The sequence below is a fragment of the Centroberyx affinis genome, unplaced genomic scaffold (assembly GCF_046629955.1).
Source record: "Centroberyx affinis isolate AG114_WGS23_722 - 3 ecotype Tasmania unplaced genomic scaffold, CSIRO-AGI_Caff_v1 ptg000136l_1, whole genome shotgun sequence".
NCBI classification, from domain to species: Eukaryota; Metazoa; Chordata; class Actinopteri; order Beryciformes; family Berycidae; genus Centroberyx; species Centroberyx affinis.
In genome coordinates, this window is record NW_027278835.1 from 153,036 (window position 1) to 170,157 (window position 17,122).

A 17,122-nucleotide genomic window follows, 5' to 3' on the forward strand; every position below is an offset into this window, starting at 1 on the left:
AGTCATTAGCAGGTGTCCAGAGGAGATATGAATATGACTGTAATCTGTCCCCACCCATGATGGAGCGCTTGTCTCAGACTCAAATGTCAACCTGTCTCAGCCAGTCCATTGAGAGCTCACAGATTCAAATTCAAAAGATTTACACCCAGTGTTCACACTCACTGTTTACACATTCCTCTGCTTATGACATCCTATGTGTAACCGTTTTTCAGCCACATATTGTTGCCCTGTGCATCACCGTATAAATCATCTATCCAGATGCTCTTTCACACATGCCAAACTTTGGTGGAAGAGTCTTCTCAGGACAGGAGGCTTTAAACGCATCGACTTCCACCTAAAAGCTGGTTTTGAATGTAAAACAAAGCAAAGGATGAGGTTTAAAAAAATACACAGACAGACAAACATTTCAACAGAAAGGCAGAATGACAGAAATGACAGAAAACATGCTGGCAGAAGCACAGACTTATAAACAGACAGGCATTGAAACAAACAAAAGATAGGCAGGCGTGTATCTAGACAGACATGAAAACAAGCAGACATTGTAGTCCTGGCGAGGAGACAAAGTCACATTGTAATCTAGAGCAGAGGGGCGGTTTCTATAGCAACAGTAGGCATCTAACCTACGCGCCGCTGCATTTGCTGAAATCTGAAATTGGGAGAGGAGGCTGGTATTGAGGATGGAGAGATTGGGAAAGATGAAGATAAGGCAGGGCGGAGAGAAGGAGGAGAGATTGGGGAAAGGGAGGAGAGAGGAAGCAGATTGAGATAAGGGCGAGGAGAGGAGAGAAGCTAGGAGACAAGCAGAGGAAGATTGATGTAGGGGAGGGGCTGGAGATCATCACCTGACCTCAGTGTTTGTCTCCTGTTTGGAATTTGTTGGTCCACTCAGCATGATAGATTTAATTTACTGATAGCACTTTGTGTCTGTGGGAATCTCTCAGAGTTTCTGTGTGCGTGCGTGTGTGTGTGTGTGTGTGTGTGTGAGCGTGTGTGTGTGTATGTGCTCATGGGTTTGTGTATGCACGCTCGTATGTGCGTTCACAAGTGCGTACTTATGTGCGAGCGTGTGTAAGCATACTTTTATGTGTTTTTATATGTGTGTATGGATGTGTGTGTGTGTGTGTGTGTGTGTGTGTGTGTGTGTGTGTGTGCGAGCAGGCGGGGCTGTGCTTGGAGAGTGATGAGTGTGGGTTAATTGCTGGCTTGGTGTTTTATCAGATGTGTGTTTAACCCAGACCCTGGGCCCATAGAGACCTGTGACCAGCCACAGCAGATGGCCATGCTACCCTGGGGGCAGCTGAGAGGGTCATAGTGGCCTAGGACTCATCCACATGGAGCCACCTCTTCAGTGTGTGTGTGTGTGTGTCTCAGCGTGTGTGTGGGTGGACGCAGAGGTTGTGGGTGCTGCGTTAGTGACGGAGTGGTGTAGGTGCCCATGTGTAATTACGTTTAGAGGTCATGTTTTCACAATACTGCAAACAAACTACTTAATACAACAAAGCTCGAGTACAAATCTTTTTTGACAGATTAACTCACTGGAGGCCATTGTTGGCTGGGTGCAGCATTATTATTTTCCCAGTAACAGCTACTAGTGAAATACTAGTTCAAAAAATCAATTGTTATGTTATTTGTTCTTACCCTATCTAAATATCAGATTGAAGTTGAATTATTCAACAATGAGATCCCACCTCCACCCTCTGATTTGTTTTCATTAGAATTAGTCAACATTTTATCAGGTGAGTAACAAGTAAGGAGTAATGCATTATTTGAGTAAAATATTTGTTTGAGTAATGCGCCCAACGCTGCTGGACGGCGTCCCTTGGGTCCCAGGAACCAAGCGTTTATTTACAGAAAGCAGCCATGAGTAATGAGTTGTAATGCTGCAACAGGGAGAGTAAACTCTTTAGAACCGGGGGACCAGTATAAACAGGACTGGGCTCCAGATCAATCCTGCTGCCATCACTGGCAGACACAACAACACTGTTGCTCTGCCACAGTCTCTCTCTCTCTATTTGTTTCTCTCTCTCTCTCTCTCTCTCTCTCTCTCTCTCTCTCTCTCTCTCTCTCTCTCTCTTCTCTCTCTCTCTCTGCAGAGGCACAAGCTATTTTTAGCCCTGGCAGCTCCCTCCCCACTGCACCCACCACCATCACCACCACCAGCACCCATCTCTCTCCTTTCTGTTCCTCCATCCACATCGCCCCGACCTCAGCCTCCATCCTCACCCTCCAACTTAACCCAATGTTCTCCCTGATCTGTCCGCTCTGATCCTTCCCCTCAACTGCCTCCCTCCCATCCCCACTCCTGATCTCTCTAACAGAGTTGGGGAGGCAGAGGGAGTGCTGGTGCGATGAGGAGATGTGGCAGGGGGAGATTCTGCTCCCCCTACTCCCTCTCTCCTGTCCACTCTCGTTTACCCAAAGACACAAGCTGTGTCCAGGCTGGTCTGCCTCATGTTTGGTGTCAGTGTGAGTTTTGATCAGGCTGTGTTTCAGTGAGTTGTTAGAGGCTGAGTTGAGCTGATGACTGACTCTGATTAGCACTGGAGGCCAGCCCAGACCCTGGTCATGATCACATTGTGTCGAGAGAGGCTCTTGTACTGAGAGGAACAGAGAGAGAGATGGAGGTTGACAGAGGAAGAGAGCATTTGTGTATGAAGGGGTGTGTGTTTATGCGCGGGTGTGTGTATGACAGAGTTAAAGAGGTGCAGAGAGCACGTGTGTGGGACAGCAGGAGAGAGAGGAAAACAGTGAACAACAAAACAGCGAGTGAGAGACAAACAGAGATTGAGAGAAAATAAGCCAGAGTGAGTAAGTGTGTAAGGCTAATAGAAGGCTCTCTGTCAGCCGTCCTCTGCCATCAGAGCATGACCGCAGCTCTTCCACAGAGGGAGAGTCAGCCACTCTGGTGCCCTTGAGAGCGCGTCCTCAGCCAGCCTCCTCATGATAATGAGGCGGGCCCCACGGACGCTGCTCGCCGCATGCAGCCCCGGCCCGCCCTCACGCCTGCCTCTGCTGGAGATAAGGATGCCAACCCAGGGGAGAAGAGGACGACAGCGAGACTAAGATCCCGGATTTGGATCTCCTTGTTGGGGATAGAGGCCGGGATCTTGGAAGCCGGGGCCCTGTAGGTGGGATGAGGGGCTGAATGTGGGGTTTCAGCTGGCGACTGGTAACTGGAGTTGGTTATTGGAGCACGTAGGGAAACACAATGGCATAAATTTACATTCTTCTCCTTTTTCTTTTCCTTTCCTTTCCTCCTGTGAGAGCTGTTTGCTAAGACTGAAAACACAGCCAGCTGAGGCTGATAAGACTCCCAGAGAGAGTAATATTTTGAGTTTATTCAATTCTCATTACGGACCACTTTACTCCATGCTACATCTGAGCTCATACCGCAGCGCACAAAACAACATTTTTTAAAGTTTTCCACAACACATGAAAATGTTCCTACAGTGTTCCAAACACGGGTTTGAACATGTATCACATTGCATTTTGTTAACCAAAACATTACCCAAATGCATTACATCCTTCGAAATCTCAACAGCTACCTGCTCGCCTTCATGACTGTCATTCCACATCACACTACTCCTCTAGTGTTCTGTGATGCTGATTATATTCTCATGCTGAACAGTGTGAGCGAATATAACCATGACTCTCTCTAGCTTCCCACCGCGAGGAGTCGGGACTGATATAGACACTGCTATATCTTCTCTCATCACCTGTCTTTTCACTTTTCTTTTCTGCGCAGGAGAGTGACATTTCATACTACGATTCGAAAGCGGATTCGGACTATGTGAGTACAGTACGGACTGCTCCCCCCCCCCCCGTCTACCTACCTCAAACCCAGTACTTTCCCACCCCGCCCCGCCCTACCCCCATTCCCTGACACCCTGTCCTGCACCCCCACCCCCCCCCCCCCACCCCCACCCCTGTATCCCTCCCCCCCGCCTCCTCGGTGTTGATGTCCTCCCGGTCACAGGCCCCTGGGCTGTCTGTGTGTGTTAGTGACGTGACACCATACTTTACGGTGAGTCAATGTGACAGAGCAGGGGCTGGCACCGTGCATGTGACAGTGACTTCAGCTGTCCTCCCCCAGTTTTCTCCCACCTCCGCCCGACCCAACTGTAGACCTCAGCAGTGCGGTGTATGATCTCAGTCCACTCACCTTTAACTAATGTCCAAGTGCCGAACTGCAGGGCTGTCAGACCTCCGTGCCCATCAAGACACCTCTCACCACAACACGAGTCATATCTTACTTTCATGCCAAGACACCATTCCTGTCATGCGTGTCATTCATATTTGCTCATAAGAATATGAATGACATTGAAAGGCCTGTGGGGCTGGGAACCACGGTCTCCTCCAGCAAAAGCCCTGCAAGTCTTTGGTGTTTGGTAACGGTGTCTCACCATGTCACTGCTCTGGCTGCAGCCTGCAGTTCCTCCTCCGGATAGGTCACACTTTGAGCCTATGCCCGCTGATTGATTAAGTTTGCAAGAGGAGTGCAAGAACCCCCCCTAGATCACCAAAGCACAAAAGAAAGGAAGAGGGTGATAGTGAGAGGGAGAGAGAGATAGAGATAGAGAGGGGAAGAGAGTGAGAGAGGGAGGCAGAGGAGCAATAAATCATGGTGTGATTTTCTCTTTGTGCACGCCACTCCTGTGATTAATGACACGGCGCTTTAGGGCCTGTCAGCACGTCTAATTGGAGAACATCGGTCATCATTAACATGGCACACCGAGGCCGAGCCCCCGACACACCCCTGACCCCCACATCTCCACCCCCGCAACCACCCAAAGACAGAGACAGAGGTCAGGCAGAGGTCATCCCCCGCCCCCCAAACAGAAGCCCACCAGTTCTGCTCCGCCGGAGTCACGGTTCCCTCCCACACTGTCCCCTCTAATAAAGACTCTTCCAGTGGAGTCTGTGCTACTAGGGAGATATGATAAGAGTTCACAGTTTAAAGAAAGGTAAGTAAGTGTCGGGCCGTCTTGCCCAAGTCTTGTCTACTCTGTTCCCTATTCTATCCTCTGCACCCTGTTAATTTCTCTTCTTGTCACTCTTGCCCTTGATATAAGTAAAAGTGCCGAAGAATGTCTAATGGTCATTGTCAGTGAATGCTGTGTCCTTCCAATGGGCAGCGTGGAGGGTGCTGCTTAGCCACCTTTATGATTAATGACTACATATACCTCCATTTGGTTTGATCAACTACCTACCTATACCTCCATTAGGTTCTCAGTCGACTAAGGATGAAAAAAATAATCTAGGGGGAAAACCAATAATATCTGCTATTCATTGAAATGTTTTCCTAAGAGGAAAGATAATAGGAAATGGGATTCAGAAGACCTTTTCTGTGGTGGGCAAAGTTACTGAATTCTCCATTGACACTGAAGAATTTATTCTTGACTTTAATTCACTCCTCCTATGATAATTTCATTTATTAAGTCTACACACATACACACACATTTTGACAGAGATTGTAGTGTGTCTTTGTCTGCCTTTTAGACCGTCTGATTGTCTGTGAGTTGAACAATATTATGATAACTTTCAAGTCTTACTGGCCATTGGGTAAAATATCTCTGCAACAATAACTAGAAAGAAAGAGACAATATCAACCCCCCGTTTCCCCCCCATAGAAGATTATAACGTACGCTTCAGCAGAGAGCAGACAAAGCTTACTGGGTGAAAATGCAAATATTCTCTGGTCTGCATGATCCCGCTTTCATTGCCATATTGTTATCTGTCTGGTAGGAAAATATGAATAGATTGTAAATCGTGTATCTAGGTGGTGATTTGGTTAGAGGACAACTATCAAATACATCAAACACACAGTTCCTAGACTGATTATTTTAACTCTGAGTCAAAATTGAAAAGGATTTTTGTATTTTTCTGTTGTAGCAGACAGATGCAAATAGTGTCGTGTGGTTGGTCTCTTATAGCAATTATTTCCTCCAACATTTCAAGTTACTGCCACGTATACATCGGGGAAATTAAGTGTCAACTTGTATTACCGTTCTCTTTAGATTTAACAATTCTCACTAAATCATTATTACTGTGTTGATGACAACTGATCGTGTTTTTTCTTAAGTAGTTGTTTGGAAAAGGTACTTACACTCTCTCTCTCTCACTCTCTCATGCTTTATTTCACTCAAACACACACACACACACACACACACACACACACACATACACAGGGTCATAAGTGACACAGTCTAGGTTAGCCCTGGTTGGCTGAAGGTGGGAATGAAGGAGTTTTCAAAATGTCATCTCTGGCCTCTTCAACCTTTAATTAAACCTTGAGAATGGGGAGATAAAATTAACAAATTGGGTAATGAATCGAGCAAAACAGGTGGTGGATGGTTGAAGAAAATGAACCAATCAGTCTTTCCTGCGTGGATTTATTTAGCTGCTAATTAGAAGCTGCCTTGGTTAATTATGATTGGGCCCTTCTGAAGAAAAAAAAACTCCCTGCCCGACTTTGACAGAATTAGTGTCAGGCTGAGTGATAAACAAACACCTCCACTCTCCTGTCACATACAGTAAAGGCTAGCCAATCACCTTTACAGATGTTGATAAGCCACCATCCCTAACCCAATCAGGTTAACTCTTAATGGCAACATAGTCAGCCTAAGGAATCTCAAATCCAATCATGTCCAATGTGATTGGCGGTGCTGATTAACTGCTCCACAGTTTGCTGAAGTGTCTCAAGGAGCCTTGGCAACAAATCTGCTCTGAACTAACATTAATCCAAGGCTGAAACCATCACCCTTGATAATACATCCATCAGGCCTAAGGACTCCATCAGCTCTGATTTTGTATTTCTGCTACAGTAATATGAAGAAACACACTACTAACATTAGCTTTAATTGCCAGCACTGGTAGCCGACGGTGCATTTTACTGCCTCTCTATCCTGTCATGTTGTTACAATGTTTTACTTGCAGAGTTTTCGTTATTGTAAAGCTAAAGCAGAGAGGGTATATGTGATCTGGATAAGTCATCCATGCTTTTATCTGTTCTACAGCCAGGATTATTATTGGAACAAAAAGACAAGATCACATCACCACAATTTTAGCATCTTTACATCGGTTACCTGCTAGGTTCTGAATTGATTTTAAGATTTTACTGATCACTTCTAAGGCATGGATGGGTCTGGTACCAAGCTACATCACAGACCTTTTAGATCGCAGCCTGAGGTCAGGTCCCAATTGGCAGTTCCAAAATGTAGATTAAAAGCAAGAGGTGATAAGGCCTTTGCTATCAGGGCTCCTAGACTTTGGAATGACCTGCCTGATGCAGGCTAAATCTGCATCGTCCTTTAAATAACCCCTCAAACTCATTTTATAGACTTGCTTTTACAGTATATATGGACCTTTCATTAAAGCTACAACATGCAACTGTTTTGCCTTGAGATATTGCACCTCCTGCCCTCCTCCCCTTTAGTTGGACAAGTTGTTGCCCCAACACTTGTCACTCATCTTGATGAGCTGTCTGATGAACTCTGTGGGATAATAAAGCACCGCCAGCTTTCCACATAGAAAACACAGCAAATCTCCTTCAGCAGCATGTGCAAGCAATGGCGGTGTTCACCTGTGTTTTCGAACAGGCCTTGTCTGCCCCACATTTAGCTGTGTATTATCGGTACTTTCTTACCGTTGTTTTTTCTATGACTTCCCTGCGCTGTAGCCACCAGCCTCACCTTGATAGCCCATAATCTAGCTCACTGCTGGCCACGCCCATATGTCACATGCCCACAGCAGATGGTATACACCCCAAAACGTCCTGAACATGACTGAAAAGACAATGTCAGGCAATTTCAGGGGGATTTAGGCATGTACACACAGCGTCAGACAGGCACAGACTGATGATATATAATGTTGTGTTTATTTTGTTTATTAATTGTTTTGACCCCCCCTTTTGTTATTTGTTTGGCATTGATTTTTCCTTTGTTTTTTATCCATGGAAAGCACATTTATAACTGTTCTAGCCCAATAACTTCTAAATTTGATGACAGAGGCTAACGCAAGTGTAATAATGTACAATAATTACTTTAGTTATAATGTATAAGCAAATATGTATTTGTTGTCAAGTTTGTCTACCGGCATTTTTGTATGGTTGTATCCTGTTCTGTGATGTTATAAAAGTTGTAGAAATTAGAGATTTTATGGATGTTGTTGTAGTATATCTCATGTCCTGGTCCCTTTGACTGTACTGTATTGTTCCTTATGTTGACTTTCAATGGGACATCAGCAGAACTATCCCCCTGCTCGTCCCAACAACAGCTTGTAATTGCATTTTAATAGTCAATTAAAGCCCGGCCATCAATCAATTTCTGCTCTGGACATGGGGCTTTGATTTAATTTTGGCAAAAAACAAACAGTTTTTATCATGTCAGATCCAATTAACCCATGCTGCTCTATTAAAATGATCAGTGCGTATTGGAGTGCTACAGATTTAGTAATCATAGAAGTCACGCTTTTACTGCATGCAACAATGAACTATTGTTTAAAAACATCCCTGAAAGGATTTCTTTTTGAAAAATGTATATTTTGTTTTTCAGATATGAGTTTTGTTTTACAAACATTCAGTTGTGCCAATTCAATTAAACTGTACAACACTTGAAAAAATATCCCTCAGTGAAGGGGATAAAGAAGAAGGATAGATCAATGATGCCAGACTGTGTGTCAGTGTATCAAAGAGCATGAGCACACATTAATTAAAGTGTGTCTAGTTAACAAAGAACTGACCATCGTCTGACCTTCTAAGTTTTGATTTATAAATGTTGATTTGTGAATTCATTTTTTCTCAGTATGCCTCTAACAGGGTTTTAGTGGCCACTCTAAGGATATATAGAAACAGATATAAATGAATAAGTGAATAAGCCATGCCAGAGGGTTTGGTTACATCTAGGAACCATTTTTTCCACATTCCACAATTATTTCCTCCTGTGAGAAAAGGCAAAGTTTGTCAATAAAACGCCTAAATGTCCATTTCTCTTCTTTGCCTTTTGGCCTTGTTTGATATCTGACTCTTTCTTAATGCAATATCTATGTCAGGCTGCTTTAGCACATACAATGACCAGACTGAGAAGCAGTCAAAATGCCTGAAGATTCATTCAAGACCCATCGTTGGCTCCTGCTTTGTTTTGGGTATAGATAATTACTTGTGACAGAGGAGGCTGCAGATGAAGAGACAGTCTGTTATGAAATGCTCAGTCTGGTGGGAATATTATTTAAGTGGGTGGGAGAAAAAACAGTGATTAAGTTGTGTTGGTTGCTAGTTATTGCTGGGGTTAATTTGTGTGGCACCTTACGTGTCTGTGATAGTCATCTTGGGTACTAATTGATTCTCTCTGTTTGGTGTCCACTTTGATACCCGCTGTTGTTCTGTGATAAGAGGGAGAGAATAGACCCCCCCTAAATCTGAAGGCAGACAAAAGGCAGAGTAATTGCTGTTTTTGCACTTAACACTATCCAAATGCTATGTGAGTGCGTGTCAGAGAGAGAGAGAGAGAAAGAGAAGGCAGAAGTGCTAAACAGAAAGAGAGAGAATGCGTGTGTGTGTGTGTGTGTGTGTGTGTGTGTGTGTGTGTGTACAGTATACTGTATGCATCATAAGCACAGATGTGCATTGTAGAGCCACATTATGGGTGGAGGAAAGAATGCGGTACTCTATTTGCATGTTTCCCTTTTTTTTTTGACCACTCCTTTGTATTTGTGGGCTCATCCCAGTTTGTGTGTGTGTGTGTGTGTGTGTGTGTGTGTGTGTATGTGTGTGTCTGCAGACTGAGGATGGAGAAGAGGAGAACCTGCTGGAGAACCCGTTCTCTCTGGAGCTGGAGTTTGTGGACGATCTCAACTTCAAGAACAAGGTCAACTACTCTTCCAGCGCTGTCCAGATCCCCACAGACATTTACAAAGGCTGTAAGTATACAAGTGCGGCAGCGATTTATAGATACTTGGGTGGAGGGCTGGGGTGGGTTATGCATGATCACAATGAGTGTGAAACTTTAAAATCTACACCTGTTAACACCACTACTAACAAACTGTAAGTGTTCACCTTCCCACATTGATCAATTTATACGAAAACAGAGCATGACTCCAAGCTGAGGTTACATTAAAAAACCTTTTCATTTTCTGACCGGATGGAAACTCCTCAGTATGTTGTTTTTTGAGCATTTGGTTTATTTCTGTATGCTGAAATATCTTAAATATGCATGCAAAGGGGCAGGGCTAAGCAAAAAAAAAAAAAAAAAAAAAAAAAGGAACAAGATAGTTGGAATGCCCATCCAAAGCATGTGTTCTAAAACGTAGCCCGTCGTAATGTTTGCCCCGTTGATTTTTACGCTGTTGGCTGTTTCCTCTGTCCACAGACTGTAAAATGGTAATAATTAATGATCCTGGTATTCTGACAGGCATATAGAGGGTCTGCTAGCATCGTTAGTGAGTTACCTGTACCATGCAAGAGCCTAGATGGGCTCTGTGTATCTGTAAAGGCTTCGTTCTCATGGGTTTCATACAGAGCGCTGGGCCGTGGATGGATGACAGTCTCTTCTGCTTTGGCTTGATCTCTTCCCCTCTCTCAGTGCGTTAGCTCAATCTCTCCCTCCACTTATATCAGCCAACACTTTAGCACACTAACATGATTTTAAATGACAGACGCGCTCACACAGTAGAGCGGTATCTGTGTGCGTGGGCATGGGTTCCCCTGCTCTTGGACCCTGCCCTTCCTGCCTGGCACCATGCTGCCCTGCAGACATAACACCCTTCTTAGTCTGCAGCTGCCAAATGGACAAAAGGGAACACATGTACCTTCTGGGGCTCTGATTTTGCTTGGCATGTTCCCTCTGTTATCCACCTCTAATCATTTGGACACTCTCTGGCTGCCTCTTTAAAGACTCAACAACTGGAGCATGTGCAGACAGACAGCCATTTCCACAGTGTCAATTTTTTCTCCCGCTATTGTCTAGTTTTGAACTTTCTTTATTGTACGGGCTTCATATGGCACCTGTCTGTAACAATGCCCTCCAGCTATGTCTCTAGACCAATCTTGCCAGAATTAGACGCTCTTGGTTCAGGAGGAGATGTCAAAGGCCACGGCTAACTCACAATAGAGCAATCAGTCCTGCACATTGTTCCCGGAGCCATTTTGCGCCGGCTCTGGTTCCCCTGTCTGAAGATATGACTCAGAGAATAAAGGCTCCTTGATTGAGCCTGGTGGAGACTAGAGGAGTAAAGTAGTACAGTGCATGGAATTATTTTTCCACTTCTGTTCTATAGAGAATGTTTACTATTGATGTTGTTCAGTCAGTTCCCATTGCACGGTCTGCTGTGCTGAGATTGCCAACTGCAGATTTTGTGCCAGCTCCATTATGAACATGCTTACTGTGTTTTAGTCATCGTTGATAAATACACAGTGCTTAGAAACACGTTGCTGCCCAAACTAAATTCTTGAAGAGGCTTTTTCACTAAACCAAATATCCTATACTCAGTTGTAAACATTACAAATGTTGTAAACATTGAGCTGTAAATGTAAAATGTGCAATACTACATAGGTAATTCAGTTAGGCTCACGTATTTTACATCGAGCACAAGTCATGGGATGTGAGTTTGCTTTAGAGAGATGGTGGAAAGTGATTATTATCCTTCTGTGCTGCCAGTGGGGCATGCAGGGTGCCTTGGAGAGGATGTCTGAGGAAACTAACGTGGGCGGCTTGTTGTCCTCTGGGTCTAGAGAGGTCTGGATCTACAGTATATCTGTGGGTTTAGGATTAGTAGAGGAGCAGCAATGTGAGTGGGCTGATTCTCTACCGGTTCCTTGGAGGGAAGCCAGAGGAAAGACAGAGAGAATAAAACAGTCAAGAAGAATGGAGCAGAGTCCTAAGTGCAGCATAATGGCCGTCAGAGTTGGTTGTGAAATTCTTAATGTTATTCATTAGCACTCATGCTCTATGTTCTATTTGTGCATATTGTTAATGCACTGAATAAGAAGCCAGGACTTTTAAAAAATATATATATATATATATGATTTGGAAAATACAGCAAAATTGGTGTCCTTAAAAGCTAGATTGTTTGTATAAAAGTGTGTGACGCACCATAATGGTATTGGGGCAACACAATTTCTGTGAGATGTACTGAGAGAGAAGCACAGATAGAGGAAAAGATAGAAAGACAGGGGGAGAGAGGAGAGTGAAGGAGAAGGAGAAGAGACACTTTAATAATAGAAACCGTTTAGAGCAAAAAAGCTTTTTCTTTTTTTTTATTGTGATCCTTTCAGCAGCTAAATGAGGCGGTGTATGCGTCCTGGTTTGATTTGTCTGCTAGGGCCCATGTCCGTTTATTGAGATTGAGAGTGTTCCCTGAGCGCAGTAATGAACCATTTTATGATTCATTATCCCACTGCTGATTCCTGCTGCCAAGTCTGCAAACTTTCTAATTAGCTTAGGTCAAACATTCATACAGTTTTCTTCTAATTATCATTGCTTATTACAGAATGGACATCGCAGCACAGCCACAGAGGAATAAATTGATGTGGGTGGTGTCCTCCGTGGAGAGACAGGTTTTATTCTCCCAGTGAATGTTATGGAAATGGTGAGGAAGAGGCAGGGATTTGCTGAATAATTGCAGAGGAAGGGCTCTGGGAATATAATCTTCCAAATAATCACTGAGAAATAAGGATGAAAACAGCGAGGGAATATACAAATTATTCTTCGGAGACTATTCTGTAGATTCAGTGGAATCTCTCTAGTAATTGGACCAGGTTCACACTGTAGATAGAGGATGCTAAGCCAGAGTTGGTCATTCTGCAGCTGCATGTATAACATGTAGAAAATGTGGAAGGTGGTAAGTCAGCCTTTATTTAACAGACAGTAATTATGCATAATATACACATACAGTATATACACTCCTGACTGCAGTAGTGTTTGCATGAGAATAAGCAGCCGCAGTTGCCAGCAGGGAATAAAGAAAATCACCATTCAATGTAGAAAGCCCAAGCTTGTCCTTTGATTAAATTTTTTAAGTTTAAATCCCCTGCATGCAGAGACTTTTCCAGTGGCAGACAATCATGTTTGTCAGTTGCCTATTGTACACAGGCACAGTCAGAAATTTAGAACTGAATGGCGAGGAGCAACTAACTGTGTGTGTAGATGAAAGAGTGGGTGTAGTGAAGCTTAGGTGGTACACACACACACACACACACACACACAAACACACACACACACACACACACACACACACCTCCACAATCACCACCACCACCCTTCCCCACCTTTGCATGCCCTCTTCTTACCTAACGAGAGAGAAAGAAAAGCCCAACATCAATGCCTAAACCAGAAACAAGCATAATATACTCCCTGCCCTTTGAATATTAGCCACCACCTTGCTGCACCAGGTACACTGTGGTCTATGGCTGGATCCCCTCTGGGAAGCTCCAGGCAAAAATGATCCAATACAGCTTCATGCAGAGCAAACTGCAGCGGGTGTATGTACTCTGCAGAGGAGAACTGAGAGAAATAGATACACTAGATGGAGAGTGAAAGCAGTGTAGAGCAAGGTTTAAAAAGAGGAGAAAGATTTGCATCTGCAAGGTTTCATTTGAGTGAAACTGCCTCTGAAGTCTCGCCTTGTTTAATATGGATCTACAGAGAAGTCAGCTCGCCTTGTGCAGGAAGGACAAAGGGGACTTTTTATGGAGATACTCTTAGTTCTGTTCACAAAAGAAGAGAAAATGATAACGGGAGGAACAATATACTAGTTATGCTGTGTGTTCCTTATTCATACTATAGGCTGCAGCTACAATTACTGAATGTTCCCTCTTTTTTTTTTACCTGCTATTGCTATAGATTTCTATAATAAAGCACTAAATTTGTCATCTTAAAATTTTAAGCTGTGGATCTTGAGATTTATTTCAGCTGAATGTAAAATGTAATCTTCATGGGTATGGAAGCATGTGTCTGTGTGTTCACGCGCATGTGTGTGTGTGTGTTCGTTCGTGTGTGTTTGCGCATGCGCGTGTGTGTGTGTGTGTGCAGCCTGTATTCTTTTCACCCGCCCCAGGTTCCTCTAGTGGAGGAAGTCTCCCTGTCAACCAACTCACGCTATGCTGGGGATCAACTCAGCCCCTCTCAACATCAAACCAGATTTAAGTGTGTGAAAGAAAGCAAAAGTGATTTGTGAAAAAAAAAAAAATGAGAGAAAGAGAGAGAAAGTGCAAAAAAGAAAAAGATAGAGAGAGGGGGATAAGGGAAAAGGGATTTAAAGTCGTTTTTTCAGAGCAAGAGGGAAGAGCGACAGTATAAACACTGCGGGCTGTATTTCTGTCGTTCCTGACTTGACAGGCTCCATCTTTCACCCTCTGCCCCTCACCCATCCACCCTACAGTGTGTGCCCAGCGAAGGGGCACTATCGTTTACCCGCACACTAATGAGAACAGTCAGCACACCAAACTCCACTTCACTCACCACCAAGCCCACAAATTACATTTCATGTGTTTGTTATTTACTGCACTTCTTTAATTAGAAAATTTATTTGGAGGAGCACTTTGGAGGAGGGGTGAAATCTCACCCTTCTGTCTTATTCTGCTTTCTGAAATATCGTCACACTAAAGGCAAATTTGCATTTGTTTCCCCCCTTCACAGACTGAGATTACTATTTAGCAGAAGTGAGGTTCTCAATAACAAATACACTCATAATGTTAATATTCCTGAATGAAACGAATACCTCACATGAATTTTAATTCTAATTCTAAGTCTAAGACTGCTGTTTAGTTGCTACGAAATTCACAGAAAAGTAACCTCATACAGTAGCACTGTAAAATAAACTGCAAATAAATACAAATGAGGTTATGTCTTTTGGACATTATGTCTTTCTGTTCTGTCAACCAAAGTTACAAAAAGACACAATTTTCCCCAGGAGGGCTTAGACTTTGTTTTAGCTAGTCTTTGTAGATGTGTGAGCTGCTGCCAGCTCCTGTTGCTCCTGTTTCATCTGGAGGATGAAAGGTTTAAGGTTGAGGCTCTTTAACACCCAGCCAGGCCACAGAGTGGCCTGAAGGAAGAGGACGAGGGAGAAGAGAGGCAGAGAGGAGAGGCAGAGAGAGAAGGAAGGGTGGCAATAGAGAGAGAGAAGGAGAAGGAAGGAGAGAAGGAGAGAGACGATCGTACATTACAGAGAAACAGAGACGCTGCTCTATGTTGACATTCAGAAAGGCATCGGTTTATCGCATTGCTTGTTTTAAGTTACGTTACCCGTTGTTTCCTGATGCAATCTGTGTTGGTCTGTCTTCACTTGATTTTACAGCCAAAAATCAAAAAGGGGCTATAAATTATCAGATTCATGTAATTTATATTACCCCCTCTTCTATTCTTATCATGTTACTGGATACAGCATATGGAAAATAACCATTCCTTTAATGCATGAAAATATGTTTTCTGAATATTACCTCCATAAAATACAAAACAAGCTTCTGTATTTACCTCAGTGTTAACCATAAGTGTAACAGGAATAGGAATAGGAATTAAACTAAAGCCTATAGGACACACTAGAATATTGTTTGAGTCTTGTCCTAAATGCTTGCTGTCCGGTCTGGAAGCTGTGCAGACTAGATGATGGGCGTCTCACATGAAGATGAGGGATCACACACCCGATTCTGTCATTCAAAAATATTTTCCCACTCAGTTCACTGTAAATATAATTAAAATACAGTATGTGTTCTATGGTTTCCTGCTCCAAGGCACAGAAGCTACAGTTTACATTTACATTAGAATATTTAGAAGTGACACCATTACAAGAATAACATTGATGGGGTATTTTGTATGAGACTTCGTTCACTTCATTTCTAATTTCATACTTATGTGGACTGATCCAGGCACGCTGCCATTTTGTACTATTTTACATGAGATTTATCCCTCCAAATGAATCTATAGCAATTCATCAAGAGTTGAGCAAGTGGGTGTTGTTGTTAGATGTGACTTCTCTTCCGGTTCATTTTCTTTTTCATCCCGCTGTATCTAAACTGATCTAAACTCTCTGTTGCAAGTCACTCTCATATTTCAGTCTTGTTGAGTCCTGTACCGCTTCACACTACAGGAGCCAGACTAGACTGGGCAGACAAAATCAATCGTGTTTGAAACAATCGGGCCAAATTATATTAAACATATTAAGCCTACAACTGTCCAGAGAAGTCATGGCGTATCCTTTTGGATTAATATTTGGCACAGATCTGTTTTGATAGCTACAGGATAGTCTGCATCGACCGGTGGGCCTGAGCGCTGCACCCTTATTCAAATCAGGCCGCATGTAGTTCCTAGTCACTCTCTTTAAAAAGAAGAATATGTAAGAGCTTCATGAAGATGACAGCGATAATGGTTATGACTCCACAAAAGGACTGAGCTGATAGCTTTAGGTCCATTACCATTATGGATTTCTCATGAGGGACCACTTGTGTTCCGCTATGATATATTATAGGCTACCGTGCCGTTTGCTGGTCTGAGTGTAAATGTGTGTACCCAGGTCTATAATGTTCGATTAATATTGGGCATAAGGCACAGATCGGTTTTGATGGGTCTTTATCATCAGGATACCAGTGTGAATAATGTGTGTATGCGTATGTGAGGGGTTGGTGGGGTCATGGGGAAGAGGAGGGGGGTTGAGGAATGATCTCACACAGAGATGCTCCATAAATCCCACTCATAATTGTTTCCCTACTTGGTGTGCAGTCCTGCTCCATAAAGGGGCAAAGCCAAGGGTGCTCTAAACGTCAGGGGAGCGGTGCGCTGATGGATTACCTTTTAAAGATATCAGAGAGAGGCCCGTTTCACGTGAAAGATGAGCCCAACCCAGCGCTCAGGGGCCCTGTCCGCCTGCGTGAGCACATTTCCCCCCGGGGGAAATTTTTCTTTTTATCAACTGTCCAGAGAAGTCATGGCGTATCCTAACTGAATAAATCAAAGAGAATTAGTTTGCTTGTGTTCTCTTATCTACGATGTGCCCGTATTTCTGCAGAGATAACCTGCAGAGATGTATATGTGTGTGTGTGTGTGTGTGTGTGGTGGGCCTTGCAGTGTTGGATTCTGACAGTAGAGGTGGCTCGCATCTGCATATGACTGGCCAGTGTTTGCTGGCGGCGTAA

At 43.6% G+C, this 17,122-nt stretch overlaps 1 protein-coding gene across 1 annotated transcript in view; it reads left to right on the forward strand.

The window, feature by feature from the left end:
• The window catches only part of cacna2d2a (calcium channel, voltage-dependent, alpha 2/delta subunit 2a), a 126,525-nt gene that overhangs the window by 73,722 nt on the left and 35,681 nt on the right, over positions 1–17,122 (forward strand). The window contains exons 5-6 of the mRNA XM_071530630.1: positions 3,746–3,790; positions 9,777–9,915. Of these exons, the coding sequence (XP_071386731.1) occupies positions 3,746–3,790; positions 9,777–9,915 (184 nt within the window). The remainder of the gene's footprint in view (positions 1–3,745; positions 3,791–9,776; positions 9,916–17,122) is intronic.